Source organism: Lontra canadensis, unplaced genomic scaffold, assembly GCF_010015895.1.
Source record: "Lontra canadensis isolate GAN:19392208 unplaced genomic scaffold, GSC_riverotter_1.0 scaffold71, whole genome shotgun sequence".
NCBI classification, from domain to species: domain Eukaryota; kingdom Metazoa; phylum Chordata; class Mammalia; order Carnivora; family Mustelidae; genus Lontra; species Lontra canadensis.
Genome location: NW_022631065.1, coordinates 764,225 through 786,673, shown reverse-complemented (window position 1 = coordinate 786,673; position 22,449 = coordinate 764,225). Strand labels below are relative to the sequence as shown.

Genomic DNA, 22,449 nt, shown 5'->3' with positions numbered 1-22,449 from the left:
TGGTAAAGCAGTACTAAGATGACTAACATTTATTTTCAAAGGGATCAGCAATAAACAAACAAAAAACATTCAGAGAAAAGAAAGAAAAAAGATAAATATACACATAGAGAAGATAAAGCAAAGGTAACAAAATATACTTTGTGAATTAGAAAAATGGATGCTCATTGTATGGTTTCCAATTTTTCTGTAGTTTTGTAATTTTTAAAAATCAAAGTCAGGAAAAACATAAGTAATCAATGTGTGGCTAATATGCTATAGTTGATTTTACTTAGATGAATATACTACTCATAAATGACTTAATACTTAAAAAAAAAAAAAAAAAAAGCCCACCATGAAATTCTTCTCCATCAAAGCTAACCAAGCTAAGAGGCTGATTAATGCCACCTCTGGCTAGTATTGGCAACTTAATTCATCTTTTTGTTTTTCCTCATGAGTCAAGGATCATGTTTGACTTACCTGTAAAATTAACAAACTAGCAAAACACCTATAGCATTCAGCCACCTCATCAAAACAATTTAACATTGGAAAAGCTATAATCTTCTGGTTTTAAAATAATTTATTTCATAGGTCTGTTTTAATTTCATGTCTCAGAGCATACATTATTTAACCAAGAGGTGCTGGACAGAGATTGTAAAAAGGGAGGAAACATTTAGGATAAGAAACTGCCTCAGTTCCATTAGAATTTGATCCTACCTTGTAAAGTCTTGCTAGGATAAATTTCTATCATACTTCTTTTGTGCTTACAAAAAACATTAACTTCTGAATTTCCAATGTTGTAAATAAAAATTTTTACAATTAAGTATGCATTCAATTGACACACAAGGCAACCAAGTAATTGTCATCAACATTAGCATAATGTGTATTTCCTGTCACTGCACTAACATTAAACTAAATTTCAAACCACAAAAACATTGTGACTAACATTAAAAAGGCAAGCTGTAAGATACTCAAAGCTTATAAAGGACAAATTGCACATAGTTAAGATGGGACATCATTTGACAAGGGCTGGTGTTGTGCATATGGCTGCTTTTTTTTATAAGAAGGCCACCGGCAAACAGGGCAACAGTGTCGGCCTCCAGCCAACCACATCACAATGCAATTCTGATGGAACACATGACCACAAGGCAACCCCATTAGCAAACATCCATCTTCAAAATTCTCTAGGCAAACAACACATTCAGTACAGTGCAGCATATCAGCAGGCCAAGTTAACCAATCAGGTTCCATATCTTCATTAGTATTATATGATCCATATGACCTCCCCTTCCTTTCATATGGGCTGGTCTGACAATATTTATTGGCACATGAACAAGCCTCAGCATCACAGTGACTTGCTCTTCCTGGAGAATTGTGAACTATGCTTTGCTTATCTTCAAATACTTCCTTTTCACTGCTAAAAGTGTCTGTGCTCTCGCTGTCTGAGTCATTTTCATTATCTTGAGAACCCTCCGACATTTCCTCTTCAGACTGGACTCCAAGACATTTAAATCGCCACATTGGCAAATTTTTTATGTAATCAGTTGGTATCAGAGGGTGAAGCCAAAGGTCAGGGAAAGCTAACCGCTCCAAGAATAAGTCAGGGTCTTCGTCCCAATCAGATTCTATAGGAAAGTTCTGAAAAGAAGCAATCGGGTGGAAGAGGTAGCTGGTGTACCAGTCCCACAGACTTGATAACCATTCTAAGTTATTGGCATTGACTTCATCATTGTTGTTGTTGCGCCGTCTCTTCTTCTCAAAGTAATCGATTAGTAAACCATGTCCAAGGTACGTACTGAGAAACAGGGCTGGGTGTGAAGAATAGAACATCCAGTCTGCCCTCACCCATGAAGCCAGTGTGGTTGTATTGGAATATCGCAACAATTTTAAGCTATATTCATAAAAGCTATCTAAGTAAGGGAGCTGTAAAAAGCCCAACACAGGTAGCCAGGAAATAATTAATAGAGAATTGTATGTCCCTAAAGTGCTTATGAGAACCACAAATCGCTTTATGGTTGCTCCTTGTGTGATAAATAAGTCCATCCACGCCATAAGATTAACTAGAACCAAGCTCAAAACAAACAGATCATTTACTTCAGGTTGCAATGAGCGCAAAAATGAATCCATGGCCTGAAGGGATATAAATTCACCTGTGTGGTTTCCGTATCTGTAAATTCCTTCAGGAGTTCTAAGAATGTATGATGGCATGTTATATACACCAATATCTGTCATGTAACTCTTATTGTCCCAATTTTCCACATTAACAAAAATAAACTCAACTCTTCCAGTAAACTTTATACTTAGTGCAGAGAAGAAAGCTGGGGGTTGGTCAAGGTTTGCAAATAGGTATATTTTTACCCAATACTGATCACTTTTATTCCATTCTTCTTTCAAATGTTCAGCATTATAAATGGTTTTGATCCGAGAAGCTGCGTGAGCAGTTATCCACTTAAAAATGTGCTCTACTTCAATTTTGCGTCCGCTATATTCTTTAAGCATGACTTTCCCCTTAGAAGTGCTTGTTTGTGGGACAGACATAATGAGTGTGGATCGTACCCAGCCTCTTCTCCTGCAGTATCTGTAAGAGAGTAAACTTTAAGTGAAAGGTGGGCTCACGGATGAGCTAGCTGCTCATCTTCACTGTTGCACAATTTATTTTCCCCGAATGAACTTCTTTGGCACTGAAAGATACTCTCTCCCCAAAACCAAATAACCTCCGAATAATCAAAAGCCTGGCAGTGCTTTTCAATATTTTCAATTCAATATTTTGATTATTTTCAATAATCAAAAAATACCTGGCAGTCATACAAGAACAAAAGCAAGCTCTCTTTTTGTAGTTTTGTTTCATATCTGTTTCTTTTTTTTTTTTTTTTTAAGAAAAGGCTTTAGTCAAGGATATCAGTAAATACTTCAGCATCTTTTATGTGCCTACTACTTCATTATGTGCTTATAAGATCAAAAAAATAGGAAAATAATTCTTGTTCACAAGGAATTTAAAATCCTAATAAGGAAACAAAACAGAAGTATAAAACCGTATATATTCAATTACTAAATAAGGTAAAAATAAAGGAGTATCACTGAGAGTTTGAGCTGGTGAAGATGTCATGAAAGGTTTGGGAACTGAATGAGGTCTTGAAGGTGGTTAGATTCAGATGGGCAAAGAAGAGAGAACAGATTATCCTACATGCCAAGTCCCCGACTTGAATGCAAGCTCCTTGAGGATAGGAGCCAAGCTCTACCCACTTATTAACCCAAGCACCCACCCGATACCTGACACACATGGGCATGATAAAAAGCAATTCATACAAAAGCTCACCTAAGAAGGAGCAAGTCCCATACTTTCTTGTACTCTTTCATCCCTTTAATGAAGATCATGAAGAGGAGTATTTAATGCAGATGAAACAAAGTAAATTTTCAGATTAAGAAGAGATTCAGTTAGAGGATGAGTAAGTATAGAAGAATTTAACTAAATTTAAATCATTTATTTTTTTTTTTTAAAGATTTTTTTCTTTCTTGAGAGAGTGAGAGCAAGAGAGAACATGAGTGGGGTGAGGGACAGAGGGAGAAGTAGGCTCTCCACTGAGCAGGGAGCCTGATGCGGGGTTCAATCCCAGTACCCCGGGATCATACCCTGAGCTAAAGGCAGATGCTTAACTGACAGCCACCCAGGCACCCCCATTTGTTAGATTTAACCAGTGTGGTCATGACTCCAATCCTTTTGGAAATGGATAAGTTCTTGCTATTTGTGACATCACCTTCCCCCTAAAAAACTAGATGAGAAATGAAAGGAAATACTGAAAAACAAAAACAGTTGTTGTAGGACAGTGGAGAGATTGTAGGTGCAGCATTTCCCATTTTTTAAAAAAAGTATTTTTTTTCCCCAAAAACCTACCATGTGAAGTTTTATGATATGTAAATTTAACTCAATAAAGTTGGAAAAAAGAAAATCTACCAAGCAAGTACATTTTTTTCATTACAGATTTGTAAATGGATAGTAATGAATATTTAACCTCTTATTTTGCTATTTAAAATATTGATATACAAATCATAAAATCAGGACACCTGGGTGGCTCAGTGGGTTAAGCCTCTGCCTTCGGCTCAGGTCATGATCTCAGGGCCCTGGGATCGAACCCCACATTGGGCTCTCTGCTCAGTGGGGAGCCTGCTTCCCCCTCTCTCTGCTTGCCTCTCTGCCTGCTTGTGATCTCTCTGTCAAATAAATAAATAAAATCTTTTAAAAAAAATAATAAAATCCTAAGTGTTACGCTTTACTTAGTAAACATGGATTATGTGTGTGTGTGTGTGTGTGTGTGTGTATGCTTCATCATGTGTGTACACACACACACACATTTTAAGTTTTATTTAAGTAATCTCTACACTCAATATGGGGTTCAAACTCAGGACCTTGAGATCCAAGAGTCACATGCTCCTCTGACTAAGCCAGCCAGGTGCCCCAGCATGGATTATATTTTATTGAAATAAGCACACTAACATTTATATGATCAGACTGAAAGTCTCAACATAGGTCATATGGTTTTGTATTGATAATAAATTAGTTGTATCTCAGGAATTTTGTGATATAACTTCAGATAAATGAAAAGAGTATGTTATATCATAAACACAAGGTTAGTAATGACTCTGAGAAACTACCTGGGTGACTCAGAATCACAGACCATGATTCAGCTTCTTGTTGAGTTGATTCACTTCCTTAACAATACAGATTCCACTAATATCAATACTGCTTTAAGTGAAATGGTTCTAGAATTATGAATTCCTACAAAGAAAATATCCTGTATCTCTTAACCCTGTATTTGTATAATGCAAAGTAATAATTCATTGACATGAATTCTATTTTTACCCTCCACCCCAAAAGCAATAAGTCAAATAGATAATTGCCTTATTTACATCTTAAATATCTTTAAGTAGCTTTAATTTTTAAATTTCATATGATACTTGTGATGACACATTTCTACTCATGGTCATTCTTTTTAATCTTTCTATAACTACCTCAGAGAATATTGGCTACTGAGTTGTGCCATAAATTAAATGCCAATTTTCTGACAGGAAACCTTACTGTATAAAATAGGCAAAGAAGGTCTTAGTGAATACATTTCTTCATGTAAAAAAAAAAATGTATCACGTGCTTTCTTTTCAGTTCACAGTTGGGTGATGGCTTTAAGATTTAACCTTCCTGATTGATAATACCATAAAAATAACCTCTAGTTCTTCAAGTAAGCCTTTTGAGATCTCTTAGAGAATTTGAAGACTAAAAATGATAGAAAACATGGTTAGTTTGTTATTCCAGTTTCTTGTGTGACATTCAGTACTTAAAAAGAAACCTTAGTGTTTCTGTTTATGTAATGTGGTTTCTTCAGATGAGGTCATTGGCCTCACTGACCTTGCAGGCCTGCTCTCCAATCTCCCCTTCACTTTCCCTTCTCTGCTTATTCCACCGGCCCTCTACCCTTTCACTCTCACCATAAGCCCTCCTGACCCACTTGCCTTTCAGCTACTGCAATTTCAATGTTCTCCATCTGCTCTTTACTATCTCCCATCTCTCCAACCCCTCAAAGACATACCCCACCTTGTTTTCTACTTTCTTCAAGAAAAGACAAGAGAATAAATGTTAACAGAGGGTTTTTTAGCCCTGTAAGCTATATTGCTTGATTGGGGAATGAGAGGTAAGTTGAGTATGTGAACACAGAAATTAAAACTGCTGCCCAACAGAGTCAGGTGCTGCCCGAAGGTGGTGGCCCTGAATATTCTTAGGGCAGCTAACAAGGTCAGGAAAGTACTGCTATCCAATGGGACCAGCACATCAGAAGAGGGTGCCCTGAGACCACCCCAGAGAAGGAACTCCAGTAAAGAAACCAATACAAATAGTGGAGCAGAGAGCTTGGTGTCTATAAAAATCTGAAATGAAGATGATGACTCAATTATTCAACATATGATTAAAACACTTGCTGAAAAACACTATTCCCTGCCCAGTTATACATTCCTTTTTTTTTTAAAGTAGGCTCCACGCCCAACATGGAGCCCAGTGCAGGGCCTGAACTCACGACCCTGAGATCAAGACCTGAACTGAGATCAACAGGTGGACACTTAACAGACTGAGACACCCAGGCACCCCTGCATTGACATTCTGAACACACTTTTCCATATCTATTTTATTCTTCTGTATCTCCAAAATCCTCCAAAGGAGAAAAAAAAATGATCCTGACTAAGCACAGCTTTTATGGCAATAATAGTTGTTACTCTGGTTGTAAGACCTTCCCAATAAAAGGAAATATGAATATGACAATATTGAAACTGATGAGTAGGGGTGCCTGGATGACTCAGTGGTTTAAAGCCTCTGCCTTCAGTTCAGGTCATGATCTCAGGGTCCTAGGATCGAGTCCCACATCGGGCTCTCTGCTCAGCAGGGAGCCTGCTACCTCCCCCCCCCCCCCCCCCCCCTACTTGTGATCTCTCTCCCCGTAAAAAAAAAAAAAAAAAAAAAAATCTTAAAAAAAAAAGAAACTGAAGAGTAACTATGCATCAAAACCTTCACCTTTGGATGAACCATACATGCATGAGCAGAGGGAAGAGAAGGAGGAGAGGGAGAGGCAGAGAATTCCAAGCCGACTCTGCATTGAGCACAGAGCCCATCACGGGGCTTGATCTCATGACCCATGAGATTATGACCTGAATGGAAATAACAAGTCAGACGCTTAACTGACTGAGCCACCCAGGTGCCCCGAAAAGTGTTTTAATAACAAAAAATAGTTGCAATCAACAAAAAAAGCAAATTTTCTAAAAAATGATCTGTTCTATCATAAATAAGAGGTGAGATTATTTGAAGATGAAGGATTTAGAGAAAAATATATGGAGGTTGCTTTTACTATCTCTTTACCATTCTTCAGCTAGTACAGACTCAGAGTTTTTCCAAAGAAAAGCTAGAAAAAGTTGCATTAAAACCTGTTAGACTCAATTATGATACTTCTGATGCATTCTGCTTTATAAGATTACACCAAAAAAGTCAAATACTACTGTTTCCTTCAGTTTTTCATATTAATAGATTATCATTTTCTGTTGTGCTTGGTTTATTTTTGAGTTCTTAATGTTATATAACAATTTATATTAGACTATATGTTTAACCTTTATATTTTCTAATATATTTATAAGTTACAGTGTTGAAATGTATTAATTAGCTCATGGATTTTTTACAATCAATTCTGAATATTTTTTGAAAAACAGTGATACTGGGAGCACCTGGGTGGCTCAGTGGGTTAAAGCCTCTGCCTTCGGCTCAGGTCATGGTCCCAGGGTCCTGGGATCGAGCCCCACTTCAGGCTCTCTGCTCCGCGGGGAGCCTGCTTCTTCCTCTCTCTCTGCCTGCCTCTCTGCCTACTTGTGATCTCTGTCAAATAAATAAAATATTAAAAAAACAATAGTGATACTGACTTTTGGGATTACCTGAAAAAAAAAAAATCAAAATATTGGTACTTTCATTTGTTCTGGTATAGCAATCACTAGTACGGGGGAGAAAGATCTTTCACTCAGAGACTATTTGGGAATGATGAGATCAGACCAAATGCAATTGTCTTTGATAAATAAAGGACAAAAATAACAACAATTTCCTTTTCATTAGAACATTAACACTAGGGCTGTTCTGGACATTTCAACAAAAGACATTAGATATGATCAAGATTCTGTGGTGAAGATGAGAATGCAAAAATTTTTTTTTTTGAGAATGCAAATTTTGTGGGTAGATGAGGAGACTGTGAATTAGGAGATACAACTTTTTTTCTTATATCTAGTTCTTTGGGGGACTCTACACCTTAGGGTGTGGATCACACCCTATAATACCAATAAGCAAAACAATCTTGAGGTAAAATGAAGCAAACATGGATTTAAAGAAGAAAGGAAAATCTGAGTAGTATAATACAGTAGTATTGAAGGGTTTTCTACAGCTAACGGGCTTCTCACTGGGGCCACATATAAGGGACATAGATAAATTAGATCTATTACTTACTTTAGAAACTACCCAATGTTGTGGGGTTTTCTACATACACACCATACGTCCCATCCTCAGCACTAAACAGAACATGGTGTACATGATAATCTTTTATTAAATATTTACTGAAAGAGTAATTAAATGAATGAGTATATGTAAAAGTTAAAACGATGGCACTAGAAGTTGATATAAAAAGCATTTCTTAAAAAAATTTTTTTTTAAAGATTTCATTCATTTATTTATTTGACAGACAGAGATCACAAGTAGACAGAGCAGCAGGCAGAAAGAGGAGGAAACAGGCTCCCTGCTGAGCAGAGAGCCTTATGCGGTGCTTGATCCCAGGACCCTGGGATCATGACCTGAGCTGAAGGCAGAGGCTTTAACCCACTGAGCCACCCAGGTGCCCCAAAATAAAAAGTATTTCAAAGAAATAATTTAATAATGAAACAAGAAATAACACAACAGATAAAATACTGTAGACGACGACAAAAGAAAAAAGAGAAATGCCTGCAAGGATTCTTGTCTGAGAAAATGGGAAAACAAAACAAAACACAACAGTAAAAGGAAAGGTAGAAAGGGTACATGCCAGATGAAAGAAAAAAAGGATGAATCTGAATTTGGACAGTGTAGGGAAAAGGACACATGTAGGAGTAGGGCAGATGGAAATGAGCATCCTCATGCAAACTAGAGGTTAGAATTATGACAAAAGATTTCAATCAGTACAAAGTTGTAAATGTGCTGTAGTCTTTTTGGGAAGAAAAGTGAAACTAAAAGGACTGAAGACATAGTCTTGAGTCACCCCCACTAGAAAGAATATAGAAGAATGTGATAGAGAAAGTCACCTCGGAAAGAAGGTAAATAGCTGCCAGTTTATCAAACACCATTAATCAAGCACCAGTATAACTAAGAGTGCGCGAAACATTATACTTAGCTTTTAGTTCGAATAGGCTTCTCCTATCATTGTCTTCATTAGTTAAGACAATTCTGGTCAGAACTCAAATTCTAAGAAACGCCTAATCAACTCACCTGGGGTCACTGGAACAATTAAAAGTGCCTGTTCGTATTCCAAATCTTGACACCTTTTTCACCATTTTCTCCCAGTGGATTTTACCAACCAAGGGACTTCTGTCATTTGCTATGACCTGTTTGCCCATAAAGAAAAACAGAAACTTTAATTACCTAAAATGAAATCAAACTAACCACTTACTATCTATAATACACTTTTATCTTTTGCAAAAAGATTCTGTTCCCAATTACATCATCACTGCAATTCTTGTAGAAAGAACAACTGTCCAGCGGACAAGGCTTAAAACACTGAATACAGTGCATTAAATTTCCACACTCTGTGGCAGTTACATAGAAGGGGAATCAAAACCATATTAAAAAGCTAGCCACATTCTTCACCCTGCAGGTCTATTCTCTAGAAATAAGTTACACAGGAAGTAAATGGCCTTTGGAGGCATTTCTCTGCTCCAAAAATTTTAAACAATAATCCAAATAAAGCTTACTAGAAATTACCATATGTGGGTTCAATGAGTCCAAATTTCACTTTTTTAAAGTGTTATTAAGGATCCGAGAGTCAAACATATGCTTTCTATTAAACTATGCTTTAACTAAACCAATACTATTACTTCTACAGCTTTTTCTTTAACAATCATGAAAAGGTTCTAACATAAAAAAAATTATCATAATGAATTCTACACTCTTGAACCTCTACTTCAAATTTCCAAATAGCTTTTAAACACAAGTTAAGACTGGGAGAAGTAAAAGAGGTTTTTAAAAAAAGAAAAGAAGGAAAAAGAAAAAACTCTAATAAATTAACCTCCAAAATGAGTCATGGCTTCTTAAGACTTTCTAATCCTTAACACCTTTTCCTTTTATTCCCTAATCTTTCTGCTTTGAATGAAGGCAGGACTTCAACAGACACACCAATAAAAAACAAAATTACATGTAAAAACAAAAACACAAAAACAAATAGGAACTTAAAGGAAAGTCAAAATGTCTCTAGTCTTCACAAAACCATCTGTTTGATTTATTTTAAACCTAGGGTATATAGGCCAAGTTTATTTTTACAAAGGCTATGTAACTGATGTTATCTAATTCAAAATTACAACACAATACTCGGGGGTCCTTTCTAGGAGGAAGGGCCATTTTCATGTTCACAATGCCTCCAGTAAATGAAATCCCAGGTGCATGAGTGAAATGAGTGCCAATATATACCCCTGGGAGACACAAGAGTGGTATAGCTACCTCATTGTAGCCTCTTTGCTGGGAAGCCTAACAAAGGGCAGCAGAAAGAGCACGTGGTAGTGGCAAGTGACTTGAAATTCACTTTATGTCCACTAATCCCTGCCCTACACCATTGCTACTATCATCCCCACATCTACAGAGACTTACATGCTATACATAACATTTTGTAGTAACTCTGATGCTTCATAAATACACAAACATATACACAATTTAGAGCATTAAACAAATGGTTATAATGTGCTTTTTAGTAAAAATAGAGGTCTTGTTGAGGGAGACATGAATTATTTATTCAAATGCTCAGATGGTGGAGGTAAGCAGAAAAAGGGTAATCTGAGGACATGAAAGCTCTTTCTGAGGAGGTTCATGCCAGTTATGTTACCCACTAAATCCCTAGTTTTCATTTTTCCACGGTCCAAAAGGTTTGGATACATTTTATCTGAATAATCAGGAGAAAAAGCAGGGCAGGCATTTCTTTTCCTTTTCCCCCTACTACTCAAGAGTCAATATGGTAGCTCTTCTTTCCAACAAGTAATCAAAGAAATCACGAACTTATTTTTCAGATTACTAAGAAGGTTTAAGAAGTCTCCATGCAATCATATACCACCCTACTCCCTACTTCTAAAAATAACTCGTAAAGAACTTCTTTTCACTCCCATTTCCTGATCAAGGCTGCAAATGACCCAAACATTTCAGGTCAGTGTTTATAATGACATTGCATCAAGGGGTTGATTAAGAGGTTGTTTTAATCAATGTAAGGTATGGCCCTAAATCTAGGGGCATCTTTCAGTGAATATCCTGACCACTGTACAAGTATCTTTCAGACTTCTAAGAGCTCAATTCTAGGAAAGGAAGTAGGAATGAGAGGGGGTCATTGGCAGGCACTGCTGGTTACAGCATAGACAACACAAGTTTGTGATCAGAGGTAGGAACATCTGAGCAGGTACATGACAATGTGTAACCCCAGGGCCTTATTTATTCAGCAAGCTATACCCACACCTGCTTTTGCAGAGTTTAATCATCCCTAACACAGAGGGCCACACAAAAATGAAAACTCCTGTAGGCATTCATCGCATGAAAGCATTTTATTTAACTCTGAAGTTATAGTTATGCAATTAGAAATTGCTCTGTTCAATGTCCTATATAGTTCTATTATAAAACTTAAGGTTTGGCATAAATTAAATTTTATAGAAGTTGAATTAAATCACCATTAAAAATTTTAATATTTTCACAAAATAACCCACCTGGCTGAGTCACATGGCACTAACAAATACTCTAGGCCTATTACTACTGTGTCACACCAGTAAGAGTTCCCAACTTACAGCTCATATCAAAAAGTATGCATGATGATTCTGAGTGGCACTCACATTGCTGGTCTTATTAAAAGTAGAGACATATTCCTTGGCAGTTCAGGAAAGATGTTGTGTTCTCTGCGGGAAATATTTTCAGGACTAGAAAAAAACTAGATCAAAGTGCAGCCTGAGTTCCAAGTCTGGAACAGAGTTGGTAGCATAAGCTGGAAGTGAAGGAATCTTACCCTCTTTCTTCCCTAGGTATCTGCCTCTCTAACTGGCATCCCTACACTTGCTCACCATTGCATTTCCTGCAGCTAGTACAGTGTCTAATTCATTTGGGTACTCATTAAACATGTATGCTGACCTAAATTATTTCAGCTTTTTACAGCTTAGTAACTTCATTCTTTTATATCTGACTAAAGTTCTCTAAAGCCACCAAGTTTTTGGTATGTGTTATAAGTCCCTTCCCTAGCAACCTATCATCTGGAATATTTTCTGGACAAACATTAGCACAAACAGTACCTTGCTATGCAATTGTATATTAATGTTTTGGACCCCAGTCAGATATGAGGACTTTCAATTCAATGAATTTAAAAATACACTTTTTCCAGGGGTGCCTGGGTGGGTCAGTCAGTTAAGTGGCTGCCTTTGACTCAGGTCATGGTCCCAGGGTATTGGGATTGAACCCCGCATTGGGCTCACTGCTCAGCAGAGAGCCTGCTTCCCCCTCTCCTTCTGCCTGCTGCTCTGCCTACTTGTGCTCTCTGTCAAATAAATAAAACCCTTAAAAAATTATATATATATATATATGTGTGTGTGTGTGTGTGTGTATATATATATATATATATATATATATATTTATACATATATGCGCTTTTTCCAGGAAAAAAATCACCACAATTTTCCTAGGTTCCACTTCACAGTCTATTAGAGTTCTTTAGGATCTCCTAAAATGCGAGCATCATCACGGGCCATTTAACTCAGCTGAAAGATAATCATATACTAAGATTTTTACTGGTCTACACATTTTAGTAAACCAAACTCTAAGCTGTCTTAAGGCACAGGCTATAGTTTATTCACTTTTGTACCCTCAGTGCTAATCCCAAGGTTCAGTTGGCTCATATTAATTTCAAAAAATATTCGTTACATGGTTAGATGAATGGATGAAACCAGTGGTTTGCTGGTAGACATTTAATAACTAGCTCTCCAAAAGAAAAAGGAACTTCTTATTTCTATTACTTGTTGATTTCCTTGGTATAAATACTACCATATGGTGATTTCAATTTCCCAACATGTTATCTCTGAACATGGAGCTGGGAAGAGATGTTAACAATCACCCTTCATGAAGCAGTATAAGCTGGCTCCAGCACACCATGCATGGAACTCTGTTGGATAATGTGTGATGCTAACCGCCCATATTCTCTGATGTCAACCTAGTGTGGTCCGGTTAAACTTTCAAAGAAAAACTGCACCTCAGGTTATCGTCTATTCCCTTCCTCCTGTATTACAGGTGTTACATTTGTATAAGAAAAAAACCCATATACTTTTGCCTAATTTTTAGAGGTGGGTTTTATTACTAATCAGAACATCTGCCATATAAATCTAGGTTAAATTAAATAACAAAACTCCACAGAACAGGAATGCTGGGCTATGATATTTTCTGCATCTGTCAGTATTTCATTATTTTTTTTTAAAGATTTTTTAATTTATTTGTCAGAGAAAGAGAGAGAGGGAGAAAGACAAAGCACAAGCAGTGGGGAGCAGGAGGCAGAGGAAGAAGCAGGCTCCCCGCTGAGCAAGGTTTCCCCCCACCCCACCTCCCCGACCCCATGCAGGACTCAATTCCAGGACTGTGGTACTGTGAACTGAGCCGAAGGCAGATGTTTAAACCAGTTGAGCCACCCAGGTGTCCCCCTATATTTCATTACTAATGGGGAGTTTCTAGTTTCAAAATCATAGCCCAACTTAAATAAATATATGCAAATTTTATGTAAGATCATTAAAAGTGAGGATGAGTGATTGATTGACAGAAACAAAATTAAATGGCATTTAATGATTTCTTTGGCATCCCAATTAGCTTTCTTTACGAGTAAACAAAAGTAAAAGTTTTTCACCAGTATAAAATAAATGATAAAATGGCTTACCATGTATTTTACCTTTAGGGTAGTGTCAAGAAAGACACTTACTTTTATTTATTTATTAATAGGTTAGACTCTCCATGGAAAAAACGATTGTCTAGAACAAAGCTAAACAAGTTTTAAGACAGCTATTAACTCTTTTTAGCCAAATCTGAAATATAGTAACATAATACTTCAGCAAATATTGACCCAAAGCTTTACTTTAAATCACATGATTTTTTTCACTGCTACCTCAATTCTAGTGACGTTAAATTCCTTATGTTGGGGATAAAGCCAGTAGGGAACAAATATCACAGTCCTTCTTCGAACAAGCTGAGAAAGGAGAAATAGAAATGTTAAGATAAGGATGAACCCATAAAACCCACAGAGCATGCTAACTTTTCCATTTCAGAAGCCTAGCCACTGTTCCATCTGCCTAAGTGTTTTCTGAACAGGGGAAAAAAAAAAAAAAAAGTAACTATCTTTAATTTGTGACGCTCAGAAGATTGGGTGGTGGTAAAAACCAAAGAATCCACAACACGAAGAGATAAATAACTGATGAGAGATATGAGCTGAGGTTAGGAACAAAGTAGGAAAGCTCAGAATGTTACAAAGAACTGTTAGAAAAAAAGAGGACTCAGTTGTTCCATGGGTTACATAGTATATTGATGATAAAGATGTCCCATATGTGTTGCTGCCTGGAAAACTAAAATTAGTTCTTTTCTTTTCACCTCATATTACAGAGAATACAGGACAGACATGGAAAAGCTTGACATGAAAAGGAGAATCCTAATACTCTGGTTCAATGTAAGGATAATTCATGAGCCTTAATACATCTTAAACAATTAAGAAGAGAAAAATAAAAAGGCCATTAACATGTATCATGCAGAAAATAAAAGCATGAATTGCACATAAGATACAAATTATAAGAAATACAGGAAGAATTAAATAAACTATACAAATTCAATTTTTCTTGTGTAGTATCACAATTCCACATGTGGTGCCACCAAAAAAGATAATCAACATAGATTACCAATCTATAATCTATAATCAACCCAGATTACTAATCTATTCCAGAAAAATGAAATGACCATGTGATAGAATAGCTAAGTCATATACCCATTTATTAAAGTTACATTTTCCCTAAATAAGCAAATCCAGACATCCTTTCAATGACATGATTTATAAATCTAAAGTGTTTATTATCAGTTATATGCCATCTAGCTACATTTTTTTCTCAATAAATGCAAAAGAAAACCACAACTCATGGGAGTAAAGAATAATATTAGAAAAATGGGAGGAAAGGAAAGAACTCTGATATGCTTAAATATTTCTTACACAGCATACCTAAAATAAAAGCAATCTAAGGAGGACTGAACTGGCCAGGATCTATGCATGATCAAAAATTTAAAAAAAAATGACAAAGCAAACTGATATTAGTCAGGTTCTTTTAAAGTAAATAGAAACGAATAATTCAAATCACTAAGAAGATAATTTTTTAAAGTTATCATAAATATGACCTGAGCTGAAAGAATGACAAGCAACCGAGAGAATACTTATCTTGTTTCTAGCAGACATTTTCAATTTAAAAACAAAAAACCAACAGCCCTCTTTTAAGAGCTTAAACCAACGTTTGTGCTAATTAGCTTAGCTGGTGACTTCAGAATGCCAGAAGACAGGGTTTCAATCTCAATCTTCTCAGTTGTCCTGCCAGAGATTATTCTTCTAACCCAAGCCAGCCATCTGACAGATGTAAGCGACTGGCACCAAGGGACACAAGCCAGACACTGGTGATCAGTGTAAACCCTGAACATCATTAGAAAAATTAAATGTATGTCCTACTATCATTAACACATGGAAAACCACATAAATACATTCCATTTTCCTTAGGAGTCATTTTTCAACTACTAATACCTTATGAGGTTTAAAAAATATTTTAGAGGAAAATAATTTAGAGATTAGAATTTATAATGCTAACATTCACTATCATTCATTATTTGTTCTACATTTCATTCAGGTGTCCCTTTATCAGAATTTTTTGCCACTCTCTATCTCATTCTTCTTCTTCTTAGCATTTTCCACTAACTTGATGCTATATTAAATATTTACTTATTTACTACATACCTCTCCCAACTGGAATGTGAGGTGCCTGAGAAAGCAAGGACTTAGCCTGATGTATGTTCCTGGTATATCTCCAGGGCCTGGCATACAACTAACTGCTAAATAAACTAGTTGAATTTTGTCACCTATTAACAGAGTTTAATTTATGTTTATCTTTATTATTATTTTTTAGATTTTATTTATTTATTTGAGAGAGAGAGAGAGAGAGCACGCAAGCAGAAGAAGGGGCAGAGGAGGAGAGGGAGAGAGAATGTGAAGCAGGCTCCACGCTCACATGAGGGGCTTGATTCCACAACTGTGAGATCATGACCTGAACTGAAACCAAGAGTCAGAAGCTTAACCAACTGAGTTACCCTGGCGCCCCCATGGTTATCTTTTTTTTTTTCCCCCTCAAGATTTTATTTATTTATTTATTTTTTATTTATTTATTTATTTATTTTATTTGTCAGAGACAGAGGGAGAGAGAGTGAGCGAGCACAGGCAGACAGAGCACAGGCAGACAGAGGCAGAAGCAGAGGGAAAAGCAGGCTCCCTGCCGAGCAAGGAGCCTGATGTGGGACTCGATCCCAGGACGCTGGGATCATGACCTGAGCCGAAGGCAGCCGCTTAACCAACTGAGCCACCCAGGCGTCCCAAGATTTTATTTATTTGACAGAGAGAGAGATCGCAAGTAGGCAGAGAGACAGGCAGAGAGAGAGGGGAAGCAGGCTCCCTGCTCAGCAGAGAGCCTGATGTGGGGCTTGATCCCAGGACCCTGAGACCATGACCTGAGCTGAAGGCAGAGGCTTAACCCACTGAGCCACCCAGGCGCCCCCCCCCACCCGACGGTTATCTTTAATTAACATTAAAGAGCAGTGAGGGTGCCTGGGTGGCTCAGTGGGTTAAGTGTGTGCCTTTGGCTCAGGTAACTCTCAGGGTCCTGGGAACCAGTCCCACATTGGGCTCCCTGCTCAGCCTGGAGCCTGCTTCTCCCTTTCCTTCTGCCCAGTCTCCCCTGCTTGTGCATGGTCTTTCTCTCTCTCAAATAAGTAAATAAAAACTTCTTTTAAAAAGTCTTTGAAAAAAAAAAAGAACATTAAAAAACAGTAGATCATTTATAAGTCTAGAACATATGTTAATTAGTGAACCAGAATATGTTCATTGTCTATAGGCAGAATCCTATATACCAAAAGAATATTTGAACTTTGACATGGCTTTTTCAAGTTTGGAAGGTGTTCAGCATCTATTTATCATTCATCTTTATGGGATCACTCAACGTATGGAGAAACATTTAGATAGAGAATACAGATAAATGGGACAGGCTATTCAAATCAGTATCAGTAAATAAAATTAAAAATTATCAAAGCCAACAAGTCTTTCTTGATCAGACCATCAGATATAAATATCTGGGAAAGGAAATGGAATAAGTATTTACTTATAAATTAAAGCTTTAGAGATGCTAGTTTATTTTTCAAATACAATTAATTGACAGAGAAATAAACTAGAATTTGATGGATAATGCACAGACTACACCCATAACCTCCCAGGTTCTCCCTTTGCTGAATTTAAAAATTACAGAATTAGATTATTTGACAGGTAAAAGGTCAAACACAATAGAAAGACTGCATGTCAAGGAAAGTGATGAATAGCTTATGTAATCACCCGAAGAATTCCCAAACCTCAACTCTTTAATCTTTAACTCCATGGACCACAGTATTATTCCAATTCTCTTTACATGTATATGTTTTATTTGAGGCTAGGTAAAAGACAAAATCTGTCTATCCTTAATTATATTGCAAATCTACGACAGGACCAGATCTGCATCTAAGGTTTCTGAACTCCTAGCTTTTTTTTTACTGTGTTTTGACATTACTGTCCTCAGAAAGAAATATGAAGAAGCGATTTTGATTTTATTTTATTTTTTTTTTTAAGATTTTATTTAGTTATTTATTTGACAGACAGAGATCACAAGTAGGCAGAGAGGCAGGCAGAGAGAGAGAGAGGAGGAAGCAGGCTCCCCACTGAGCAGAGAGCCCGATGTGGGGCTCGATCCCAGAACCCTGGGATCATGACCTGAGCCGAAGGCAGAGGCTTTAACCCACTGAGCCACCCAGGTGCCCCGATTTTGATTTTTATACTGTGAATCAAACTCAGCCAACCCCAGAGTGAAATGACAAGAGTACTAGACAAGAAATCTGGGGCCCTGGGATTTGATCCTGATTCAATAATCATAATTTTAGCCAAAATCATGCTGTTAATTTATTTGGTATTTTACTTTAAGTGATCTTATATTTTTAAAAATTTAACTTTAGCCTTGCCCTAAATAATATTTATGAAATTACATGTTCAATATAATACTGACTTTACTAATTTGCATTAAAATCCATAAATGATAATGTATGCCCACTCATTTACCATGAGTGATATATAAAGCACACTCTGTGAAGCATGAAAGACTATTTTTTAGGCCCTTCATAGCTCTACATAGCTCTAATATGCTAATTAAATTTCACAGTTTTGATATCACAAGAGTTTAGGGTTTAAAATGATCATTTCATCAATTTCACAAGCTGAGTAATGAGCACTCCCCACCATTCCCCATAATATCTCATCCTCTATAGTCACAAAGTTGTCTATTTCCCCAATAGAAGGATTTTCTTACTTTGATTTCTAGGTTCTTCCTTTAGATACAAAAACCGCTTGGATCACTGAATTAAAAACTGTTAACCAAAACTGAAACAGTGCAAATAGCTCAACAAAAGGAATATATCTGTGTGTTTCTTACTTTAATGAAGATCCAACAACTACAATGGATTTGTCAACTCTGTTTTCCCAAAGCTTTCTCTCCCCACTCTTCAATTTTCATTTTCCTTGGTCTGCAAAACCTCTTTTAAGAGGTCACTGGAGCCTCCCTATGAGGGCTGACTTATATTTAAGAAAAATGACACAGGTACACAGAAGTGTCACTAGCTGGCTAGTGAATACTATTCTGGTAAAAAATAATTTTACTTCTATCACTGTTTCTTATACCTGAACCAGCCAGATGCCATCCTTTGTGTCTTCTACAAGCTCATAGAAGTGCATTTCACCACTGAAATTGGTACTAGAAACGGATTCAGATGCTTCTTCTTCCTTGAGGGCAGAATAGAGCTCACCTTCCATCAAGTCACCTGAAGAAATGAAAAAAATAACACCAGTTAGATCTAAAAAATTCTACATTCCCAGGGCACCTGGGTGGCTCAGTGGTTAAACGTCTGCCTCGGGCTCAGGTCACGAGCTTCCAGGTCAGTGTAGTCTGCTTCTCTCGCTCTCCCTTTGCCTCTCCCCTTGCTTGTGCTTCTTCTCCCTCAAATAAATAAAATCTTAAAAAAAAAAAAAATCCACATTCCCAACTTCAATAATTAATTCCATTTTACACTGTTAAAAATCTTATCACAGCACTTTCATCTCAGTCTATAAAAAAGAAAAGTAGAACCTGAATATACCCATTTAAGATTCACTCAGTAAATATGTCATAAGAACCTACTAGTGTCAGGCAAAAATGAACAGACAAAAATCCACCTTCTCATGGAGCTTATATTCTAGTGGGGTCATCACATAACCTGTTAGGAAATTACTTAATTTCCTGCTAAGTCCAAAAAGCCATCACGGTATTATTTAGTTTTGTGTGTAACATGCTGGGCTTCAAATAATTTTTTAAACAGTATGATTTATATACTTCTGACTTACAAGATTTAGAAATGGGTTTGCAGAGTTTGCCATTATCACTTGCTTAAAATAGCATAAGGCTTTTAAGACTTAAAGGTTAGATACAAAATATTACCTGTAAGAAAAAAAACTCCACATTAATACTCAAATTTACAGTGTAAATTGAGAACTTGTGTCATCAAATAAAAAGTAAACACTACTGTCAAATTACTTTAATTTTTGCCTTAATGTAAAAACAAGCACGACTGCAGCAAAATCATTTACAACAAACATTTAAATTATAAAGTTAAATTACTACACCAAGACCTCTCTGCTATAAAATGTGTGATCCTAGTCATATTGTTGTGAGCTGTGTGTATTCTTTAAATGATATGTGCATTCCTCGTATACCCACAGTGACAAGTATTTTTAGGCCCAAAGGAAGCAACACTAAATAAAAGTCAAAAGAAAAAAGTGTTACTAAGTTTTTTTACCATGAAAAATAATTGGGCTTTGGTAGTTCTGATACTTCTAAACCTAGAAAATTCATTTATTAGAGATCTACTTTACTCCATTTCCCATCCCCCACCCCTGTGGTAGAAGTCACCATAAACTAGTGAGTAAACAAGAGGCAAGGGAAAAAAATGGGTTTTACGTTTTCTTAAAAAAAAAAAAAAAGGGCATCACATCTACAGAGGGTTCCCTCCTCTACTCCAGTAGTGAGATACAAATTTGACAACCCTCAACCTGAAAATATATAGTGCTAAAGTCGTCTGGAGTTAGTATTCTTAATGGCTACAGGGTACTAAATAAAGAAAAAAAACTGTGTTGTAAAGGACACAGCAGACAGATATATTTGAAACAACAGTAAAGATAACCATCAGTTTCAACTGCTTCCTACAGCAACCCAGAATGTCTTTCTCAAGTTACAGTGCATTCCCCTTCTAGACATTTACCTAAACAAAGATATATTTTGTCCAGGGGTGAAAAAAAAATTAACCATATTTCTCATTCAATCCTACCCCCAAACCCACAGTCACTGACAATGCACTGCTTAAGATGTTAAATAAATATTCTCTTAGCTATTTCCATTCTATTTCTCAATCCATTTAAGTTGATGCAGCTGTATCCGACTTCTAAAACGAAAAATAAAAGTTTACATCCAAAACATAAAGATTTCTTTAAACACTGACAGAAATATAAACTCTTCCAAAACAAAACAAGGTAGGCATTCACAAAACATATTCACTTTATTTTCACCATAAAGTATGAAAAGCTAATACTGTATACAATTAATGCTTACTCTATAAACTCATGATTTAAAATTTAAATCTTAGCCCTAAATGCCTCTTTCATATTAAGGATTCCAACATTTTTTCCTCCTGTCATTATGCTATGATTACTATCCTGACAAATACTGCTATCTACAGACAACGTTTTGGGGTTTTTCCTTTTCTTATATCCCTATGAATTTAAACCGACAAATAATGCTTTCTAGTTTGTCTGCAACTGGGTGACATTCCCTAATTTTAAAAAAATTGCTTCTCAGTAAACAATGTTAAGAACTTGCACTTATATCTGTTATTTAAAAAACAAAGCTTAAAAAGACACAGCAACACCCGGGCAAATAATTCCTGACCTCTTCTCAAAACTGGATTCACTTTTTTTTTGGTAGAAAACCTGGACAGCTCTCGGAGTAGTCGGCTTAACCCTTCCAGGTAATGTCTCATTCTGGAGGAAACAGCAAGTACGAGGAAGCCCAAGTCACCCCCTCCACCCGGTGGAGGGGCGTCCGATACTCGCCTGACTTCTCCACCAGCTCCCGGACATCCTTCTTCTCCGGTAGCCCTGAATATCCCAACCCCCGGCACTCCAGAATGGTCTTCAGCTTCTTGAAGCTCAGCGCCACCGGATCCACCAGCTGGGTGGCCAAGATGCCAGTTTCATACCACACAATGGCCTCAAAAAACCTGGCCAGGACGAACAGGACCAGAAAATAGAGGAGCAGGAAGAATAGCTTCAGCCACATCTTTCCCTGCGTCTTCTCTCTTTACAGAGAGCTCGGAAGACGAAAAAGAGGGGCGCAGAGCGGGGGAGTGTGTGCTCACGCCCGCCGGGGCGCGGGCACTGTCCCAGCGTGGTCCGGCCTCGCCGCCCTCACTGTCGCGCCATCGCCGGCCGCGGGGCTGGGGGTCTGGCTCCCGGTGCTGGGGTGAGGAAAAAAGGAGGAGGGGCCCAGGCGCAGAGCCTCGCGCGGGGCCTGCCAGTCAGGAGATGAGAATAAAAGGGAAAAAACTAGAAAAAGCCCATCAGTCAAACACCGAAAGGAGCGGGACGCGGGAGGGCCGGCGGGGAGGAACAAAACGAGGGACGTTACCCGGGTGGGGGGCACTGACCGAGGTGGCGGGTCGGCCTTCCAGCACCGTAATCTCAAGGGGAGGGAGGAGGCCCCCCCAAATCTTTCAGATCCACAAGGGAAGCGGGGTTCTGGCGGGAGGCCGGGGCTGGAGGGGCGGCGAGCCCGGGAGGCGGTTGGGGCCGACCGGCGGCGGGCGGCGGCTGGTCAGGAGGGCGCGGCGCTCCGCCCGGCCAGGCCCCGGGCCCAGCTCGGGGAGGAGCGGCCGCCGCAGCGCCGCGCCCGAAGCCCAGGCCCCAGGCCCCGCCGGCTACCCAGGATCCGCAAAAGGCGCGGCGAGCACCGCGGCAGCGGCTCCAGGTTCTCTCACGCCGGCGGGCGGCGCCTTTCAGGCGGGCGGGCACCGCGGCCCGGCCCGGGAGGGGGCGTCGCGGTCTCTGCAGAGAGAAATAGGGCGCGAGGGCCGACGGTCCTGAAGAAGAAAAGCAAAAACAGGCCTGAGACGGCTCCCCGGGCGGCCCTGGGGCGGCTTCCTGGCCTCGGAGCGCCCGCCCCGCTCAGATGGGCGGCGCGGGTCTCGGCCGCCGTCCCCGACGCCCCCGCCACCTCGCGAGGCCGCGGCGGTCGCCTCGGGAGCTGAGGATCAGCAGGGGCCGCGGCCCGGGCCGAGACATA

At 38.4% G+C, this 22,449-nt stretch overlaps 1 protein-coding gene across 1 annotated transcript; it reads right to left on the bottom strand.

The window, feature by feature from the left end:
* Window positions 1-536: 536 nt before the first annotated feature.
* RNF103 (ring finger protein 103) lies at window positions 537-21,974 on the bottom strand. Its single transcript, XM_032880622.1, has 4 exons — window positions 21,222-21,974; window positions 18,762-18,901; window positions 8,999-9,114; window positions 537-2,554 (listed from the first exon to the last, which is right to left on the bottom strand). The coding sequence occupies exons 1-4, from the start codon at window positions 21,445-21,447 to the stop codon at window positions 979-981; spliced, it is 2,058 nt and encodes a 685-aa protein (XP_032736513.1). The 5' UTR covers window positions 21,448-21,974; the 3' UTR covers window positions 537-978.
* Window positions 21,975-22,449: the final 475 nt, after the last annotated feature.

Coding starts and splice junctions, on each gene's coding strand:
- RNF103 (XM_032880622.1), bottom strand. CDS start 21,447: ATGTGGCTGAAGCTATTCTTCCTGCTCCTCTATTTTCTGGTCCTGTTC. Junction 18,902..21,221: donor GGAGCTGGTGGAGAAGTCAG/GCGAGTATCGGA, acceptor TCATTTCTTCAG/GTGACTTGATGGAAGGTGAG. Junction 9,115..18,761: donor ATGGCATCTGGCTGGTTCAG/GTATAAGAAACA, acceptor ATGGGCAAACAG/GTCATAGCAAATGACAGAAG.